The sequence below is a fragment of the Scomber scombrus genome, chromosome 9 (genome assembly GCF_963691925.1).
Source record: "Scomber scombrus chromosome 9, fScoSco1.1, whole genome shotgun sequence".
Lineage (NCBI taxonomy): Eukaryota > Metazoa > Chordata > Actinopteri > Scombriformes > Scombridae > Scomber > Scomber scombrus.
The window spans coordinates 9,995,675-10,016,308 of NC_084978.1; the positions used below are offsets into that span (position 1 = coordinate 9,995,675).

The window sequence follows — 20,634 nt, forward strand, 5'->3', positions numbered from 1 at the left end:
GTCTCTGATTAAAACACTCCTTCAGCTCCCCTCACAGAAATAGTTTTTACATCTGGTGAGCGTGATGGCTTTTTCACTCTGAACAGATATATTGGGGATCTTCTTCACTTTTAGGAGAGCTGAATGTTAATGATGTATTTTTATGTAGGATGGGTTGTGCAAGACAATACATTAGTAACAAAGGATGTGTTGTTTTACAGCTTCATTTCCAATGGTTTTGTATCATGTTTTTTTTTTAAGTTGACGTGCTTCATCTGACAACATATTGTCATTACATACTAAGAACAACTTAAACAGAGACATCAAAATGATGTTGTGTCTATTTATAGCAGTTCCCACCACTCAACATTAAACTGTGATATTTAGCAGTTCTAATGGTTAGGTTGAATGAATAAGAAAACAAATACTGTAAATTACCCTGAAAATGATTGTGAATGTGGCAATCATATTTAGAGAGGCCAACTGTGAAGAGATGCGAGTTATATCCTCAAGAAGACAAAAAAGAACTGCTTATTCACTGAATGCTGTTCTTACTAACAACATCAACTGAAAGACTGAAATAATTCATTTTTAAAAAACACTTTACAGGATATGATATCATGCCACAGCTTGTAAATGCAGAGCAGTTCCTCTCTCTAGTGGCTGATTAGAATAGGAATAATGTCAATAAAACGATGAAAGTATTTTACTGGCTTCAGAGTAAATAGGTCTTAATATATAGGAAGAGCCTTGTAAATGCTGCAACCTAAATGATGTCATTTTGGCTGTCCTGTGTAGGGTGTTGTACGGCAACAAGATCACTGAACTGCCCAAGGGATTGTTTGATGGACTGGCTTCCCTGCAGCTACTGTAAGTACTATCTGTGTGGTCTATTGTTATATGTGTGGTCCCTTGGGAAAACAATGCATTACATTATTCAGGAAACAAAAGAATATCTCACTCAAACACTGGTTGACCTTGCCTCCCCCAAAAAAAATGTATTGTTAGATTTATAACAGTCTGATTCAATTTCAGTTCATTTTAGGAAAAATTCAGACACAGTGGCAACATTATTGCTGATCTTACATCACCTTATTGAAAGTGATGTATGAACAAAGAACATGATGCTGTGTGGTGTAATTTATACGACTGATTTCACAACGCCTGCCGTTGTTACAGTGTTGCTGAAAATATACAAATAAGTATGAAAAAGCATCTGCTGATGGTATGTCATAAGTATTTTTAAACTACAATAATAATAATGTTAATAACACTATTTAACATTTAGCACTTTTCAAAAACAAGTTACAAAATGCCTTACAAAGACATAAAAACAAGAAATTACTAGATAAATCATAAAGAGTCACAGGACCCTGACTTCAGAGGCTCGGTCTCCTATGGTTTTTATCCTTGACCTGGGAATCACTAACAGACCTCTGCATCCAGGCTTGTAACAGGTTAGTAATCCAGTGCTGAAGCATTTTGAACTAGTTGAAGTTTGGAAAGGCTATATTTGATGAGAAAGGACTATAGCGCATTCCAGTAGTCTAGGTGGGAAGCAAGGATGAAAGTTTCCAGATTCTGACTGGATAAAAAAAAGATTTAATCTAAGATCTAAGCAAGATTTAATGACTGGCTTCACATGTTGGTCAAAGTTAAGTTTGTTCTCAAAGATACCACTAGAGTTCTGGGTTTGGATGCAACAGGATATCTAAATGAGAGGAGGAGTGTTCAGTGGAGGGGTCTAGACCTATGATAATTTCTTCTGATTTATCTGTGTTTAACTGAAGTTTTTAGACAGCCGTTTTTTTATATTTGGAAGACAGGATTGTATTTTGACTAGTTGTGTTATGTTGTTGAAGTCAAACAAGAAATAGATCTGGGAGTCGTCAGCATAAAATTGTTGAACTGATGCTGTACTTATGAAAGATTTGACCCAGAGGTAACATAAACTATAAATGGTGGGCCAAGAACTGAGCCTTGAGGCACTCCATAGGAGAAATGGGAGTTGGATGATTTAAAGTCACCAATGGCCACACAGAGTTTCCTATTAGAAAGACAGCAATGGAACCAATCTAAAATTGTACCAGATATGCCAACCCAGTGTAAATTAAGTTTAGTTAAGATCACATGGTCAACTGTATAAAACTGCATCAAATGTATAAAAAGCTGCAGTAAGAACTAAAAGCAATAAAAACAGATTTTTGGCCATTGTCAGCTGCAAAAATAATACCATCAGCCTCAGTGCTATGACCTCCTAAACCTGACTGAAATGTGTAAGAGAGCCTGTTGCCATGATGAGTTGCCCAGCTACTATTTTTTCCAAGACATTAGCCAAGAAGGGAAGTTTAGACACTGGGCGGAAGTTTTTTACAAGCTTACATGCTTGCATGCATCCTTCAATCTGGCACTAACACATTGACTCCAATGGAAGCAGCATAATGAGTAAGTTTGGCTGCATTTTCATTTAGCCTGTACTTGATGTTCCCTGATGAAGACGATTTGATGATTTGGCACTAGTAAGTCATATTCTACATTATATGTTACCTGTGTACCATAACCAAAGTCCGAGAATGTTACAGGTCCTTATTATGGTGAAAATGTCATGAGGAAGAGAGCATCAGGCACTTAACCCACGATCACAGGGCAAAATCTTTGTACTAGTCACCGTAACACAGTAGCAGCTACAGCAAAATCCCCTATTTGTGCATTAATCCTCCATCTGTCCTGCATTTTATGTGTCTGCAGAAAAAGTCTTTCTTAAATGATAATTCTGAACCCAATTGGTGCACTGTAATAAAAACTGTAAGCTCCCCTATTTCTTTTCTACTAGAAGCAAAAGTATTTTCTCCTCATGAGCATAGAGTCAAACCGCAGCAGTACTTCAATTAAAGCTACATTGGTACTGTATGTGGCATATGGTCCTCACAAATGCCGCAGTACACTGCAGAAACAGTTAATGTTCTGGGCTTTTCCATCGTAAAGTGAAGTGAAGCAAAGAGAATGAGGATGAGTGAATCTAACCCACAAACACCTTTTACAGGCTTAGGTGGATCATTGGGATGCAAGGTGCATATTCAGAGGCGGGGGGGTTGGGAGCTGTAGGATGGGGCTGGATAGATAAATGAATGGATAGATGGAGTGAGTACGTAACGTTGAAGAAAGACAGGGAAGGAAACAAGGAAAATATAAGAAAACAGCGAAGAACCCAAGAGAGGTGTACAATTTGTATTTTCATGTCCAAGTAAATCTGATGGGACACCATTAACATTTAGCACCCCTTGATTGGTCAAGCAGTCCCTCATATCATGACACTGCAGCTATAAAATGTTAAACAAAAAAACACTAAATGCTTAATATTTATGAATACATGGATTAACTTCAATCATTGAAGACCATGTTTGTTTCTGTGAATTTGGGACTAATTCAATGAATAAATGAATAAATAACTAGTTAAGATTCCTGTCTTCCCACATCATTGGTCAGTCCCCTAAAGACACTGCATGCGGGTGTTGGCGCTCACTCAGCAGGCATAAGGAGGGGATATGTATTGTAATATATCACCACTGATTAAAACACACACCCCATCTCCAAAAAGTCAGTCAGTTTGTCGAGAATATCAAGATGATGTTATTATCCCATGTGGTGTGATAATTATAAATTATATATTCGCTTTCACTGGTGAATCAAGCAATATTGTCATCTTTTCCATGACAAAGATGTGTTTATTGCTTCGTATAGCTACCGGTCTGCTGTTTATATTGTCTGTGCTGCTTTGTTTTACTGGTGCAGTTTCAAGTAATTAGTTCCCCCTGTGAGCTGCCTAATGAGGCGTGGATATGTCGCAGAGCAGCATGTGCATGCGTGTATCTGCCTGTGAGTGCGTATGTGTGTCCACGTGTAAGTGTGCTGCGCCAGTACTGGTGCTCGTTAGGATGGCTAGCCCCGAGTTAGTCACCTGTCAGATAAAGAAAGGAAGCGGAAAGAGTACTGAGAAGGAGAAAGAAAAGAAGAATGAACGCAAAGACAAGGGAAGAGTGTTTGTATGAGAAAAAAGGCTAAAAGATGTAGAATTAGACAGACAAGAAGTGTAAAAGATAGAAACACACAGAAAAAGAAAACTGTCAACTTGGCTATATAAATGAAGAGCAGGTATTGAAGGACTGGGAAATGGAGGGAAGGGGGGAGCAAACCTTTCCTGTCATTTACCTAATCCCCCTGTCACATTTCTCATTTCCCAGTCAACCCCCCCTTTTGGCTGTCAGCCTCTTTCGCTTAAATGTATATCTATGTCATTCCAAATTAAATTTTTACCTGTCCTCTCTCTGTCTCACTCCATTATTTCCTCCATCCCATCTCCATTATTCTATCTTTTCTCTTCCTCCGCCCTTTAAAACTCCACGCCATCTGTCTCTCCCATCAAAACAAGATATTACACTCCCTCCCAACAGTAGATATCCCCACCCTGCTCCAGAAGAGAAATTGAAAATATATAAAACCACAATTTGCAGATTTATGTGTCACAGCCAGAAAAAATATAATCATGACTGTGTGGAGAGGTTTAAGAGAGGGACAGGGAGGAAAAGTTGTGGTTTTGCAGCAGAAATATATTTATGACCTGAGCAAAATAAATTATCTCACATCTACATATGGTTTTATCTTCTGTTTGTGTTGGGTACAGTGATAATAAAGCTAAATAAGTAAAACAAATACAGATAAATAACAAATGCTGATCAGGTCTCTCTTTTTTGTATCAGACTGCTGAATGCCAACAAAATCAACTGTCTGAGAGTCAACACCTTCCAAGACCTTCAGAACCTCAACCTGCTATCACTGTATGACAACAAACTCCAAACGATCAGCAAAGGACTTTTCACCCCTCTACGTTCCATAAAGACTCTGTAAGTGTCTACAGTGCACTCTCAGGATTTAAGACAAATGCTGTTCCTATTAGGGTAAAGGTACACATAGTTTTAATTGGATTTCCATCCACTTGTGTGTGCTGTGTTTTACATTAATTACTGCAATGTTAAATAGTGTGTTAGTGAATGAGTACATGATTTTTAAGTTTCTGTATGTGGTGAATTCTGTTTATTCAAAACTAATCTTTGTCATACTCGGGGCATAAAATGCTTCACTCACTGCATACTCTGGATTTCGCCAAGAAAATACATACTAGTCACTAGAAAATTTACAGCAGATAATATAAAAGTTTTGATGGATTTTGATTGAAGCAGGATTGTCAGTACTACTATAACAAGTTGTATGACAACTGAGGCAACTGTAGTAACTCTCTCTCCCTGTCCTTCTTTCTCTCACTCGTAGTCATCTGGCCCAGAATCCCTTCATGTGTGACTGTCACCTGAAGTGGCTGGCTGACTACCTGTTCGACAACCCAATCGAGACCAGTGGAGCACGCTGCAGCCACCCTAGAAGGCTGGCCAACAAACGTATCAGCCAAGTTAAAGGCAAAAAGTTCAGGTGCACAGGTAGGGGATGACTTCACCCAGACACACACACACACACACACACACACACATACAAACATACAGTGAATCACCATTGAAGGCTAATAAAGACTAATCAGGTCAAAGATAAAATTTAAAAGTGTATATGTTGTACATGTGTGTTGTTTAATGTGTGTAAATAGAAACTGAAATGGATATTTGTTTATCAAAACACACACACACAAGCATACACATAAAATCTATCCCTATCTCTCTCTGTGGTAGTATTGTATTACTTTTCTTTCCTTTGATACGAGCCACAGGTCTCACTAATTACAACACAGACCAATTCATTGTACTGAACCAACACAATAACTAACTCAGCAGGGACTAGGCATAGACTGTGATCTCCCACTTATGCAAGTGTGTATAATTGTGTGCGTGTCAGGGTATTCGTGTTTGACTATGTACACTTGACATCCTCAGTGCCTTTCTGCAATGACTCCACAGTTTTTTTTCCCTGTTTTAAACATTATGGCTTTTTAAGGCTCACTGGAATATGATTTTCAAAATCATCTTTCAAACTATTTGAATTTTGTACAAATGGTGGCTAGCAAGCAAATCATTGGTTTACAAGGCAGTATAGTAGTGCTACTGTACTTTAGTACCAGCTTTTGTACATCGTTTTACATCGTAAAATTGCTGGTATTACGGAAAGTATTTTACTAATGTTATCAAGTTGTCAGCTTTTATCACAGATATTTGGTTGCATTATGACTGGACTGTGATACATAAAGAAAAATAAAGAAAAAATACAGAAAATTAAAAAAAAACACTAAGCACAAGCACCTAAGCAGTAAAAAAAATGTGCAGACTAAAGACTTCCAGGCTATTTGGAGACATGAGATTTTCACCCATTCTTTTCTCTAAAACGTTGTGTCCCACCCTAACTTGGGTGCACAGAAAATAGCATAACCAATGCCATTAAATGTTGAAGCCTTTTATCCAAAGTGCTTTGCAGTATCATGAGGATATGTGGTGCATTTTTAGCATGAAAGGTCTCAGTGGTCTCAGCAAGTCCCTAATGCTAGTGCTCTGCCCATGGACCTAATCGAGATAACTAGATTACAAATGCTCCCAAAGCTGGTTATGGCTCTCCTCTTTGCTTTGGCCGTTCCTGTCTGCAGTCCCATGCCTCTCCTTGCATCTCCTCTTCCTCTCTGGACGTGTCTGGACATTTCCGCTATTGGTGGGCAGTTCTATGGTCCCACCCCCTCTTCCTGTGTGGATCTGCGGCTGTCTGTTGCCTCTCCTATCCTTTATGGACCCTGCCCCTGACTGACTGGTGCAGCTCTCTGTTGCTCCGCCTTCCTCCTGTGTGGACCTGCATTCTGATTGGTTCGTGCAGCTGTCTCTTGTGCTTGATCTAACCATGTGGCCCCGCCTATTGTGGCATCACATGGTTCCGTCAAGCGCCAGGGACCGCCTAGCACACACCCACCTGCCTCCCCCAGCCAATCACATGCCTTGGAGCAGAAATTAAGGGTTGCTTTATGTTCGTTTGCCTCAATGTGAAGGGTTTCTGATACAACTGAACTAAACTAATTTAACTGTGGTTTGAATAAATGGACGTCACTGAATCAGAATATGTCAGATAGTAATGCATAGTGATTCAGAAACACCTACATGCACCATGAATGCTCAACTGCTGGCAGTAATTTAACTTTTCTCAACAGACACTCATATTTTTTCGTGACACATAAGTGAAATGCTTGTTAAGGTGAAGTAAGACAGGATTTTGCTATTCAGTTTGATCGAGGATGGAGTGAGATGTGTTTGCTTCTGATTGAAATTAGAAATCTGACATGTGAAATTTTTTGACTCAGCATTGATCTTTCAGTACAGCCAAGCAGTAGTGACGACAGTGACAAAGGTCAATGTTTGATAAGAAGCTGTACAATTTACAATATGGTGGACTGTTGTTTGCCACATAGCCATAATAGCTCCTGTATATTATGTTTGCAACTTTACCCGACTATTTCCTGTTCCACCTATTTTTTGCCATACCATGCACGTACTTTTTTTCTGGTGAAATCTGGTCTGACTGCACCTGTACACCTGCTTCCACTGTAAAACTGTCCAATGGCATGGCAGTGCTTTAGTGACTAGCATGGCTGATCCCACCGCCTCTGTACAGACCCCTGTGCTCCTCTCTGCTCCAACTGCAGAAAAAAAGAAGCTCAAACCAACATTGGTTCCTTTAGTTTATAAAAAATACCACAACCCCGATTCTCTCTTGCCTTCCTTACCTTCACACCTTTTCTCTTTACTCCCTCCTGTGCTCTTTCCTTTCTGTGAATTTGCCAACCAACAAGGTCTGTGGCAGCCCAGAGACATCATTCCAAAATATACTACCTTTTGGAAGGAGCTACCCAGCCACTTCTCCCTACAGACAGACATCATTTGAAGGTTGTTCATTGCAAATTAGCTCCCAATAGGTGGGCTTTAGTTGTCCAACAACAACAAGCAGATAAAGCAGATAAGCCATACAACATGTGTGCCAAGAGAGAGTAGAGACAGAATGAAAGAAAAGGGGGGAAAAACCTTACAGTCTGTGCCAATATAAGAGCAGGCTGATAGGAGAGAGTGGTGAAAACCAGAAAAGGCTAAACTGACAGAGAACCAATAAACAATTTTAGGGAGAGAGAGAAAAAGAGGAAAAAGAAAGCAGTAATAACTGTAAGAACTATAAAAAGTTCATGTGGTGTCCAAATACAAAGGCTTCATGATGTAAACCAGGTCTATTCCACAGACACTACCAGTCATAAATATATCTGCTCACAGTATATCTAAATAGCAGAAGTGGTCTCTGGCTCACCTTAAACAAAAACATCCGGGGTTAAACCACATTTATCTGCAGTATGATTCCATAAAAGACCTGGATCTCTGTTTGTTAATGTGATTTACAGTGGAATTACCCCTCCCTGCATCAGCCCTGTGCCTACCCTAAAGTACAGTACTGCAGGAGCAAATGCGGCATGTTCTTTTTAATATGAGAAGCAGATATGGGTAATTTTATAATAGATCACTCATGTCTTGCAAATGACTGGCCATGTTAATTATGTCTTACAACCTTTGGCAGCTGAAATTAGAATGAAAGTTGTTTTTTTCCAATCAATTAAACTCCAACAAGAAACTGTTTTGATGGATATTGTAAGTCTGGCCGTGGAAGCCAGATTTCTAATATGGTTGCACCAGAATATGCATTTTCTTTGTTTTGTATTTGTGTATATTTATTTGAATAATATGCTGTTTTTCATTATAAGGTATAGGGATATCTTCATATTTGGATCTAAGTGAATGGGACAAGATTTATATGAAGAAAAAATCTGAGTTTGACTTTTTGTCTCCTTGGTGTCTCTCATTTATCTCTCTTTCCCTATCTCTTTTTACCTTCTTGCTTGGTCTAATTTACCTCCTTCTTTTCCCTTTCTACTTGTTTATGTCTGTCCACTACATTGCTACATTGCTACCTTCTTACTTCTTTCTTCACATCACCTTGTCTATATTTTGTTCTTTCTGTTCCTCCTCTACAGGTCAGGAAGACTATCGTAGCCGTCTGAGTGGCGAGTGTTTCCAGGATCTGGTATGCCCAGAGAAATGTCGCTGTGAAGGCACCGTGGTTGACTGCTCCAATCTCAAACTGACCCGTTTACCTCCACACATCCCTGAACACACCACAGACCTGTAAGTCAGCGGCTGTTTTCCCTTTTACACAGACACACACAAACACACAAACACACACACACACACACACACACACAAAGACATGATGAAATATCAGATTGAGGGCCATATGTTATACTGCTCTAACCTGAAACTGCACCACCACAACTCCTTTAACATGCCACAGACCTGTCAATAAGTTTTTCACTTTCATGCACACAAAACGTATGCATGCAGGTTTCCTTACATGCAAAGAATTACACAAATTCACACAATGCACATGTAAGTCTGCATTTTCTCTCTCAGAGCAGTACCATGAACGTCACTTTTCATTTTTATTTCCCAGACCAAAATACCTCTCAACAGTCTTTTCCATCTCCCTCCAAGTCCCAAAGGAGCCATCATGATGTCTGGCGAAGGGTCTCACACTAGAATACTGAATAGTACCATGGATCATTCATTTTACTGCTGAAAAATGGAAAGGGAGTAACAGATAACACGCAACAGGAATACCATAATCTGATTGTGAGAAAGCTTAAAAAGTGGATGTATATTCAGAATCCGTTAGAGTCACTGACAAAATAAGCATGTTAGTATGTAAGATGGTGGTGAAGAGGTTATAATAATATGTCTTCAAAGAAATATGAAGGGTAGCTGTGCATAATTCATTGAAGGTATTGAAAATGAAGCATAACATTAAATGTAATGAGACTGCTGTGATGTGATTTGAAACAGAAATGATAGAAAAAGAAAAAAGAAAACGGCTCGTAAGTCATAAAATGCACAGAAACGGAGACCAAATAGTGGTTTCCTGATTCAAAACCATGATACAAGAAGAGCGTGTTGTTGCTTATTTCACTTTCAGCACCTGAGCCAAGATCAAATATTGAATAAGCTCAATGAGTTTTCCAAATAGGAATCCAGCCAAAAGCAAAGTTGTGTCTAATCACTGGTAGCTTTAAAATGTAGGTGATGGTTTTTGCCATATCACAAACAAAAAAAGTATAAAGGCAGAATAAGGAACCAATGTAGCATTATGGCAGATACAGAATGGTTGCCAGGGTTACTTATGATTTAGTTGTATAATAGTGGAATTCAACCATGGCTGCCACTTTAGATAACTAATGACGTCGGTATCCCACAGACCATTAGCCCACCAACACTCCGTCTGGTCTTGTTTCTCTCTAAGAACCCTTGTATCCTCAAATATCCTTTCATTTCTCTCTATCCATTCCCAGGGTGCTTCTCGTCAAAAATATAAACTTTGTCCTTTATGGTTGGTTAGAGGGCACATCACAGTTTCTACTTTTTTTGACACCCTCTCTCTCTCTTTTACTCACTTTCCTGAAGAACACAACAAAGGCTACAAGCACTCAGTCACTCAAACACACACACACACACACACACACACACACACACCCCGCCAGTTGTGCCCCTCGTAACCTGCCTTATCATGGGAAATCAGGGGAGGTTGTGACTGAACTGAAGGCTTAAATATGTTTTCTCTCTTTCTGACTTCTGTCTGTCAGCCTTTCTACTCTTCCCACCAGCCACAAAAGTCCTTGACATATGCTGTAGACCTTGAGAGTGTACAATAACTATGAAAGAAGAGCCATACTTCTACTTTAAACATACAGTACATTCTGAGTTGATATTGAGGGCACTAGATCACAAGGTAAAGAGATTAGAAATAGAAATAGAATCTAAAAGAAGTCTAATTTTCCTGCCGTCGACAGTCTGCTTCTGACTTGAAATACATTATATCAGTATGGTTTTATTGAAGTTGATACATCTTTTAACTCCCCCTGTATCTCATTAGAAAGTGTCCCCTCAAGCTGAACTTTTACTTTCTTTTCCTCAATTTCAGTCTCTCTACCTCATTCACACTCACTCACACACACATACACAAAGAACATCCTTTTATCAGTACCCCTTTAGTACAAATTGCCTCAATAAAGCAGATGTCTAGCTTCCTATCTCTCAAACAGTTTTCCCTTGGCTTAGGGCAGCATGGGTATTGATGACCGCATAGAAAAGATTCATTGCCTACGCTTCTCCTCTCCCCTCAAATATGTTAAGCAAAGAACCTCCCTCCTCTGGTTTTGTTCAGTGTAATACTTCAACAGTCACTAAAGGCCTCTTAACCTTCACGCGTTAACCTTCACGCCTTCCTCCCTCACTTGCAGTCTCTCTCTGTCTTGTTTTTTGTGTGTATTTGCCTGCATATGTTTGTTTGTGTGTGTGTGTGTGTTGCCTTCCAAGCAGTTTGTTTCATGAGCAAATAAATGTCTAAGTCCCTCTCTCTATCTTTTTCTCGGTAGGCGGTTAAACGACAATGAGATTGCTGTCCTGGAGGCTGCAGGGACGTTTAAGAAGCTGCCTAACTTGAGGAAGATGTATGTACATTTTTGAATGAAGCATTTCTACTGATTATTTTTTTATTTTTCTATTATGCTTAAGGCTGTGAGTGTTTGATGTTTGTCTCTATTTTTACATTTATTTACTTACATATTGACCACATTCTCTCTCTGAAATGGAGGTAAAGACTGTGAAATATGGAAATGGAAGATTGGATGCTTAGACGTACATTTATTTTTCATTTGTAATAGAATAGAGCTATTATTGAGGTCCCCCAACCCCCACTGTTTTATATATTGCTGATAAACGAAGCGATTCAAGAAGAAGTAGAAGTTATGGGAGAAGAAGAAGAAATAAGGAAGGTAATGTGGTTGGGAGGTGTATACAAAGAAGAAAATCAGGAAGGAGAAGAAAAATAAAGAAACAAGGACTACAACAAGTGAGAAGTAAGGGCACAACATATATACAGAGAGAGCAGGAATGAGCATGAACGAGGCATGAGCTGAGAAGAAGAAGAGGAGGAGTAGTGGGGATGGGAGGGATGGACAGAAATGCAGAGAAAGAAGGCGTGGGTGGGAGACATGGAGGAAGCGAATATTAAATGGAAATAGAGGATGGGCCTTCACTTCAGATTTACAGTCAGTTTTTATCTACAACCTACTCTAAGTGTGTGTGTGTGTGTGTGTGTGTGTGTGTGTGTGTGTGTGTGTGTGTGTGTGTGTGTGTGTGTGTGTGTGTGTGTGTGTGTGTGTGTGTGTGTGTGTGTGTGTGTGTGTGTGTGTGTGTGTGTGTGTGTGTGTGTGTGTCAGAGTGAGATAGAGAAAGACAGAGCAGAGACCAGAAGTTGATTTATTGGAGAGGAAATTGCTAACCATCTAGCAGTGTCACTGACGATATAGATTGGCTAGCACTCATTTCCATTTTCCTTCCCCCAATTCCTTCCATCTCTTGTTCATCTCCTCTCTCCTCTTCTCTTCCCTTCTCCCCTCTTCCCTCTTCTACTCCGTAAAGGAGATAAGTGGTTGTACAAAACTAGCTATGAATGAAAGCTATAGTAGTTGTGATGGCTATCATCTCAAGTTATTGTCTCTGTAGCTATTGCTCTCTTCTCATTTGAATTTTTTCTTATTGTGTGTGCTTGGAAGGGAGATAACAATCATTTTCAGTTGTCTGTGACCACTTGTCTCATTTACTTTTATGTGTGTGTGCTATGTGAGTTATAGCGATGGCTTTAAGCTGTTGTCTCATATCAGAAAATCTATTGTACAAGACGAGGACATTAAAATGAAAGGGGGAAGAGTTAACATTTATTAGTTGAAGGGACATGATTGATTACTGCAATCAAATAGGGAATATACGTACAGTATGTGTGTGAGCGTAACACTTTGTTCATATGTGTATGCATGTACAGTTGTTTGTGGTGTTCCCTCAGCTGGTGTTTATTGATATATTTTAAAAAGCCCATATTCTGAATTAGTTGTTCTTACAGCAGGTAAACGTATGTGTAAATTCTATAACAACTGTTCATCATCATTTCTTTCTTCTTCCTGCAGCAACCTGAGCAACAACAAGCTGCGGGACATCCGTGAGGGTGCTTTTGATGGGTCGGGTGGAGTTCTGGAGCTGCTGCTGACTGGGAACAAGCTAACTGGGCTGCAGGGACGAATGTTCAGAGGTCTAACTGGCCTGAAAACTCTGTAAGGCCTATAACAATGTGTCTGGGTGTGTGTGGGGGCTGACTTAAGCCACTTTTGGGGACACAAACCAGACTTAACACCAGTTAATTTGGGACAGCTTCAACATTTGGTGACAAAAATGGTGTCCTCAATTGGGTACATGATTTTTGGGTCAGTGGTTATGGTTACGGTTAGGTTTAGTCAAATAGTGGTGATGGTTAGGGTTAGGGCAAGTCTCCAGGAAATGAATGTAAGTCTATGTAATGTCCCAAAAAGTGGCCATATGTGTGTGTGTATGTTAAGATATGTATTTGGATAGTTGTCTGCTTGATCAGACAATTATGCCATCATGTCAGCTATATTTAACCCCCACAAGTTCTCAGCTCTCTGCAGAATGCTAATGCAAATGAGCTTGAATTATGTAAAAGCTTGTTTTTCTAGAGCAAAAGTACAACATAAAGAACAAGGCAAGTTCTTCTGATGCACAAATTATTTAAAACTTCAAAGAATACAGCATAATTACACTAAGCTCAAGTCAAGACAGCCTTTGTACACATAGCAACATGATTAAAAACAAAACTAACAAGTAACCTTAGTGACAGAACACCGGTCATTCACAGGGTCACCGACAGTCATGTAGGATTTGTTTTTAATCATGTGAATAAAAGCTTCTTTAACCTATTTGCACAGCAACACAGCATGTTGTTGAATGTTGATTACTTGTCCTGTTTACCTTCTGGGTGCTAATCTTTCAAGAAAATGGTCAACAAGTGCTAGCTGTTGATGATCTTACACCATACAGACGGTGACTTGTTACTGAATAATGATGGACTTCATTAACTTTTTCTGTCCAAGACTAAAAAGCAGAGGCTGTTAATTCATTCACCCTGAAATCAAGGCTAATGACAGTATACTGTTGTTCCTCTAATTTAGGCATCCACCATAAAAAGGCTACTGTCCAATTAGGGGTTACAAGATAGTGTACAAAGTCATGCGCTAATGTTGTCTGTGTATGCTCAGTAATGACTAGCTAATGCTATCATGTATATATATATATATATATATGCTAGCTAATGACTCTAATGGCATCATGGTTGCCTCTGTATTATGTTAAGAGGCTCCATGCTCCAGTAATAGCCTCGCTAACTAGGTTATCCTTTCCCAGAGATTGCTAATTCTAACTAACATAGTTAGCCTGGTCCCACATCACTGCATGTCAAAGGCTAATATCATATTACAGACTCTGTCATCATTGTCATATGGGGACTGGTTTGAATTTACCCATTTTATCTTCTGTCCATGTCATTATATGTTCTGTCATCCTCTTTACGTCTCTTCTTAACCACCCAAAATACTCACTGCTCCTTGGCTGTGGTTAAATGAGCCGAAAAGTCCATGAAATGTTGCTCAATCTTATGTTTTGAAACATCCAAATTGATTATTTTGTCAAAATAATCATCTATTACACTGATACAAACACAAACTGAGTTAAAATCTGTTTTTTTATCATGTTTTAGACAGATTTTTGACTTCAGCTACCATGGTAGTCAGCTGGCTTGCTGAGTTTAATTACACAGTTAGTTGGTCAAGTTTCAAAGTTCCTTTATTTGTCATTCAGACATTACATCAGAGATGCACTGAAGAATGAAATTACGTTACATAAAAAAGATGACAATAAAAACAACAATTATAAAAAAAAACACAACTTAAAATTAAAAAGAGGTAATACATAATTTGTCTATGTGATATGTGCAAGATGTGATTGTTACCAATAATAACTGTTATTACTCTGACTTTTTGAAAATGAGCAATGAAAGCCAAAATGATAATATGTAAGAATATGAGATACATTCAGGCTGCTACCCACTGATGCTAACATTATGACCTGCTTACTGGGTTTGTGTGTGTTTAATATTATATCTTGAGCCCTGCAGCAGACACAGTGATGACAGAAACATTCAGAGTCAGACATTGACAGAGGACCCTGTCCCTGACAAGAAAGGACAGCGGCAAAAAAACAACAAAACGATGCAGAATAACAAGAGCAAATATCAGCAAATAATTAGAGAAATATTTTATGGTGTTTTTTTTCATTATCTTGAACTTAGTTGTTGGTAAAACTATTATCAGTTTAAATCTGTCAGAAAAAAAACGAGTGTAGTTATGTCCAAATTTAAAACATGCAGCTAAATCGTCTGTGACCAAATATTGTAAATTATAACTCCCTTCAGTAGTATATATTGATTTTGTGTATTTAAATAAAACAAGACTAATCTGTGAACTTCATTCAACAAAATCACCACTTTTTGTGAAGCCTGGAAAGAACCTTATCATCCCAAAAGAAAAAAAAGTCAGAATTGAAAGGTTTTACCTGAAAATCACCTGGTCTTACTACTAGATATTTTCCAGTGAATCCAAAGCTTAACATGGCTTTTTTATCTGTGCCATCAATGTGCATCATTGGCCAAAACATATTAAAGATTCATCATTGAGCCATTACGTTGCACTGGGACAAGGAAAATGGAAATTGTAGTTTATTTTGACCCAATTCTGCCATAAATACTTACTTGGGCACCAAATGTTTTAATCCTCAGCAAAATAGAAAATAGTTTGCAAGGAATGCATTATTTATTCCAGTTTGAGCAACGTACCCAGTTGTTTTTTTAAACAACAAAAAAACTATATTTGTGACCTATTTTACACATCTATAGCCCTTGTAGAAGCCAAAAGGCTTGGAGCTGAGTACCACAAACAAGGTAAAAGAGTGAGAAAGTATTGAGAAATGGTAAATGCATTGTTGGCGTTGGTCTTAATGGGATTTGTTGACAATGCAAAAAATAAAGAATATCGTCATGTCTTGTACTTATTCTCCCAAAAGGTAAAACTAAATGTGCAAACAGCAACTTTTTAGCATTTGTTTAATAAATACCCTACATTTGTATTTCCAGAATGCTGCGGAGCAACCAAATCAGCTGCATTGACAACACTACGTTTACCGGTCTGAGCTCAGTTCGTCTGCTGTCGCTCTATGACAACAGGATCACCAGCATCGCCCCAGGAGCCTTCTCCACCCTGCACTCGCTGTCCACTATGTGAGTCTTATCTGTTGACCATTGTCCCTCTTTTTATTGCTTAAAAAAAACATTTCCATACCATTATTTCTTCTATCTCTCAATGTGTGTGACAATCTCCATCTTTAAATCCAGCCAAATTTCCCCCATCCTTTGTCTCTGCTTCTTTTTTTCTCTCTCTTTTTCTGTCTCTATTCCCTAATTTTTCAGCACAACACACATACACACACACACATGCACGCACGCACGCACGCACGCACGCACGCACGCACGCACGCACGCACGCACACACACACACACACACACACACACACACACACACACACATTTGCACACATGTTGCTCTCTGGACACTGTTCTCCTCACAGATGCTCTTCATCATTATCGACTAGATTGGTCTGGATCCCAGGATATTTGTTATCAAAGCTAAATATATTTCAGCATCTGCAAACCCACGCACATGTGCATACAGATGGACACATACGCACAAGAGCATCTGCAAGCTTGTTTTCATCCTCACATAGATGCACAAACCTGCAGCAACCAAGACATGAGTTGGTGGATGGCATATTCTATATTCTATAAGTGTGTAGGTCTATGTGCATGTGGACATGTTTGCATTTGTGTGATGAAGATGTTGGCTGGTGTTCAATCTATGCAGAGAAGTACAGAAACAACTGTCATGAAGGAAAGTAATGATAAGTATTAACCTGTCACATAACATTATTGCCATGAAGGAGACAGTATTCAATATTCTGACCCCCCATATATGCAGGTTGTAAATAATAGATGTTATCAGTTCAATAAAACATTACAAGTTGATTTTTTTTGTCTTGCTGTGAACACACTTGCCATACCAAAAAAGAAGTCACTTCACATCCCTCTCACTTTCTTTCCCTCCGTACTTCTTTCCCTTATTCTGCCTTTTGTTATCCCTTGCTGTCCTGCTATGTACCTGTCATCTTTGATTCAACTTTCTTGCCTCAGTCTTTTGGGAGAAAAAGTGGGGAAACAAAAAAGAGAAAAAGAAGGGGTGGGGATACATTGTTGCATAAACTAAGGTTTGGTCAATGTGGCTGCTTTTGATTACTGCTACACCAATTGAACAATATTATATTTCCTCTGTCCCTGTCCATTATTTTGCATTCAACACCTGAATGCTTGGTGGCATGAAAAGATGTACATTTTTTATTCTTACAGCCTCATGAATACATTCTTTGCACATTTCCTTTTATTGCCCTCCCTCATTCCCTCCTACTATGTCTAATATCTGTCTCCATTTTTAGTGCATTGTTTCCCAATAGAGTTTGTCCATTTAATTAAAAGATTAACACGTTGAAAAGGAAGGAAGGGATTTAGCTTAGTCCTGGTTGTGAGGTCAATTCATTACAAGGAAATGAGCAAATAACGTGTCTCTATCTATAGCAGCACACCATTAATATTGTAGCACAAACAGCAACATTCAGGTTCATTAGTTCAACAGTAGACATGGTAAAAGACAATATGTCTTTCACACATCTCAACACAATGTGTAGGCAGACAATTATCATTTAAGAGATGTGGATTTCTAATACTGCACTGCTAAAATCAGTTTACAATAAGTTTTCTGCTATCCATTTTTTTGTGTGAAAAAAGCTGCATTGCTGTTCTGAGTAAACACTTTATATTGTTATATAACCTAACATTCACTATGAATGTACTGTACTGTATTGTGTTTTGAGGCATCAGCAGTGAGCTGACAAACAAAGTTATGAACTCGTGATTTTCCAATGCTACAAAGTTACTTGCAAAAGTTTCATAATTTCATACATTTATCAATATATTAAGAAAACGTTTTTATTGAGCTCCACCAGACATGAGTTGTTGGTCAAATTACGTCCGTTTTATGACATAAAATCAGAAAATGGAACTGCAACGGAAGACATTATCATTGGTATCTTTTTGGAGCATCTCCAGCAATATTTGCCACTATATCACGAAGAACAATCGTATAAGCACATAGTTCTTTTTCATGTTGCAGGATTTTTATTCAAAAAATTCTAAAAGCTACACCTCACTGTCACCTGGATATGCCAGAAAGAGAGAGGATTTGTAGAGCAGCTCTAAGTATACCGCTGGTCTAGTACAGTTTGTGCTCCTGGTGCTACCTGCCATCCCGTCCCTCTTAGTTTAAATATGGCTCAGCATAAATATTACATGAGCAGTTACAAAAGCAACAAAATGCAACGAGAAGTGATCAAAAATGAATACAATGAACAGATAACCTTTTTTTCTTTTCTTTCTCTTTCAGAATTTCTCTCACTCTGCCCCCTTCTCTCATTCACTGCATCTCATTTACTGTACAAAACAAATAGAAAAGGCTGATAACCTTTTCTCTTTGCCTCTCTTTTGTTGCCTTTCTCTCTCCACCCCTCTACCTCTCTACCCAACCCCTCTTTGTCTTTCATCTAAATTTATTCAAATGTATGACTGACCAAAAATAACAGTGTTTTTTAACTGTATGTGGCTTGCAGTGTACCATATACAATAGAAATTGCTCCTAGCTAAAATTCTAAATTTCTCCCTTGCTTTATGTCCCTTTTTCAGGTTTGTTTATTGTTGTGCACTTTAGCCACAGTCTTATCATGGCTTTTGGTAATCTGTAAAGACTGTAGCACTACTATTTTATTTATGAGGGCAAAATTTAAAAAGAAAAAGAAAAAAAAGGTTTGCATCATCTTTCCACGATGTAAACATGATAGCGTGGAAACACTAAATGTACTGTAACTACAATTGTATGGCAACATTGTTAATATGCTGTCAATATTCATTTCCATTTCTTTCTTTTTTTCATGATCCAGTGTCAGTGGTTTCCTTTTCACTCAATGTCTCTTTCCTTTCACAGTAACCTCTTGTCCAACCCATATGTGTGTGATTGCCACTTGGCCTGGCTGGGTCAGTGGCTGAAAAAGACCAGGGTGGTCAGTGGAAACCCTCGCTGCCAGAAGCCAGCCTTCCTGAAAGAGATCCCCATCCAGGACGTAGCAACACCAGACTTCACATGCGATGGTGAGCATGTCTCTCTCCCTCTCTGCACTTGCAGTGGGCTTATAGTTTGTTTTCGTGTATTTTCTGGCCCCATGAACACAGAATTAGAAATAGCACTGCTCAGAGATAAAGCATGACATGAAAGAAGATTAAAATTAGATTTTATAGAACTGATCAATCAAATTACACAGGATGTGCAGCAAACATTTACAGTTACACTGGAGTGGCAGGAAACAAAAAAGGTCACAGTCTGAAACTTGAAAACATCTGGCATGTGTCAGTCAACAGTCATGTGTCCTGCTCAGATAAGAGCATGAGCCAAATGATTGAAAGGCAAATTAGATGTGGCTTTACCAAAAACATGATTTTCCTGACCTTTCAAAAAGAAATATCATAAGAAATAATATTTTATTCATGAATATAATGTCCAATATGCTGCAGCTTGGAATAAAGTTCTTTTGTGGGAGGTAAAGGCTGGTCATAAGAAGGAGGAAAATAGGGCTCCAAATGACTCTAATGTTACTGAGAAATTCCTGCTGCTAAAGAAAAAACAAGTTGTTCTTAAGCTGATATCAGAAACAAAGCAGGCATGAGTTCCTTCCAGATTCTTGTCTTTTTGTTTCAAAATTGAGCCAGATACTCATTCAAAAACTTTCTACATCCCAGGTCTTAAGCCAGCAGATGTGCACATGCAGATACACAAACACACAAATGTTCTCAGCAGGGTATTGTGAGGACAGAATGATCAGAAACCACTAGCAAACAGCAGCCTTAGATGACATCAGTCTGTGGTTTCTATAATGACGCTACTGTTACCACGATGATGCCTGCCTATAGCAATGAAGTCTGTTGGCTTGGCTGCCAATTTTTACGCCATTGACAAAATATGGCCTGCTATCTATTACATCTTTCTTTCTTTTTCCCCTTTTCTTGTTTTTTTTAGCTTTACATTTTAAACTTTGTTCAGTCTCCTTGTTTCTCTCTTTCTACCTCTTTCTGCTTTTCTTTCCCTCCTGAGTTTCTTTGAATTCATTACACTTTTCTAATTTCCTGTAGCTGTGCTGCAACCATTTACTGAAAATGAGTTTGGAAAGTAGTTAACCGGTTGGCTCAAGTAAGGGAAGTCTAAGATGGTATCAGATCTTAATATTCACTCTTGCATCTTGCAAAACACACGCAAATTTCACTTCAGTCTCACTGAGCTGCAAACACATTAATTTGAATGGTTGATACCGCACTCGAACCTTCGTGAGGACATTACAGTGGTTACACTGAATATCTAATCTTAATCTTTTGCAATACCTACAGTAATATAAAAAGCCATACATGTAAACTAATCTTGGGAAGAAG

The 20,634-nt window shown here is 38.7% G+C and overlaps 1 protein-coding gene across 1 annotated transcript in view; it reads left to right on the plus strand.

Moving 5' to 3' along the window:
- The window catches only part of slit3 (slit homolog 3 (Drosophila)), a 248,981-nt gene that overhangs the window by 187,053 nt on the left and 41,294 nt on the right, over positions 1-20,634 (plus strand). The window contains exons 12-19 of the mRNA XM_062425664.1: positions 778-849; positions 4,737-4,880; positions 5,305-5,468; positions 9,023-9,173; positions 11,474-11,548; positions 13,064-13,207; positions 16,135-16,278; positions 19,142-19,305. Coding sequence (XP_062281648.1) covers positions 778-849; positions 4,737-4,880; positions 5,305-5,468; positions 9,023-9,173; positions 11,474-11,548; positions 13,064-13,207; positions 16,135-16,278; positions 19,142-19,305 — 1,058 coding nt within the window. The remainder of the gene's footprint in view (positions 1-777; positions 850-4,736; positions 4,881-5,304; positions 5,469-9,022; positions 9,174-11,473; positions 11,549-13,063; positions 13,208-16,134; positions 16,279-19,141; positions 19,306-20,634) is intronic.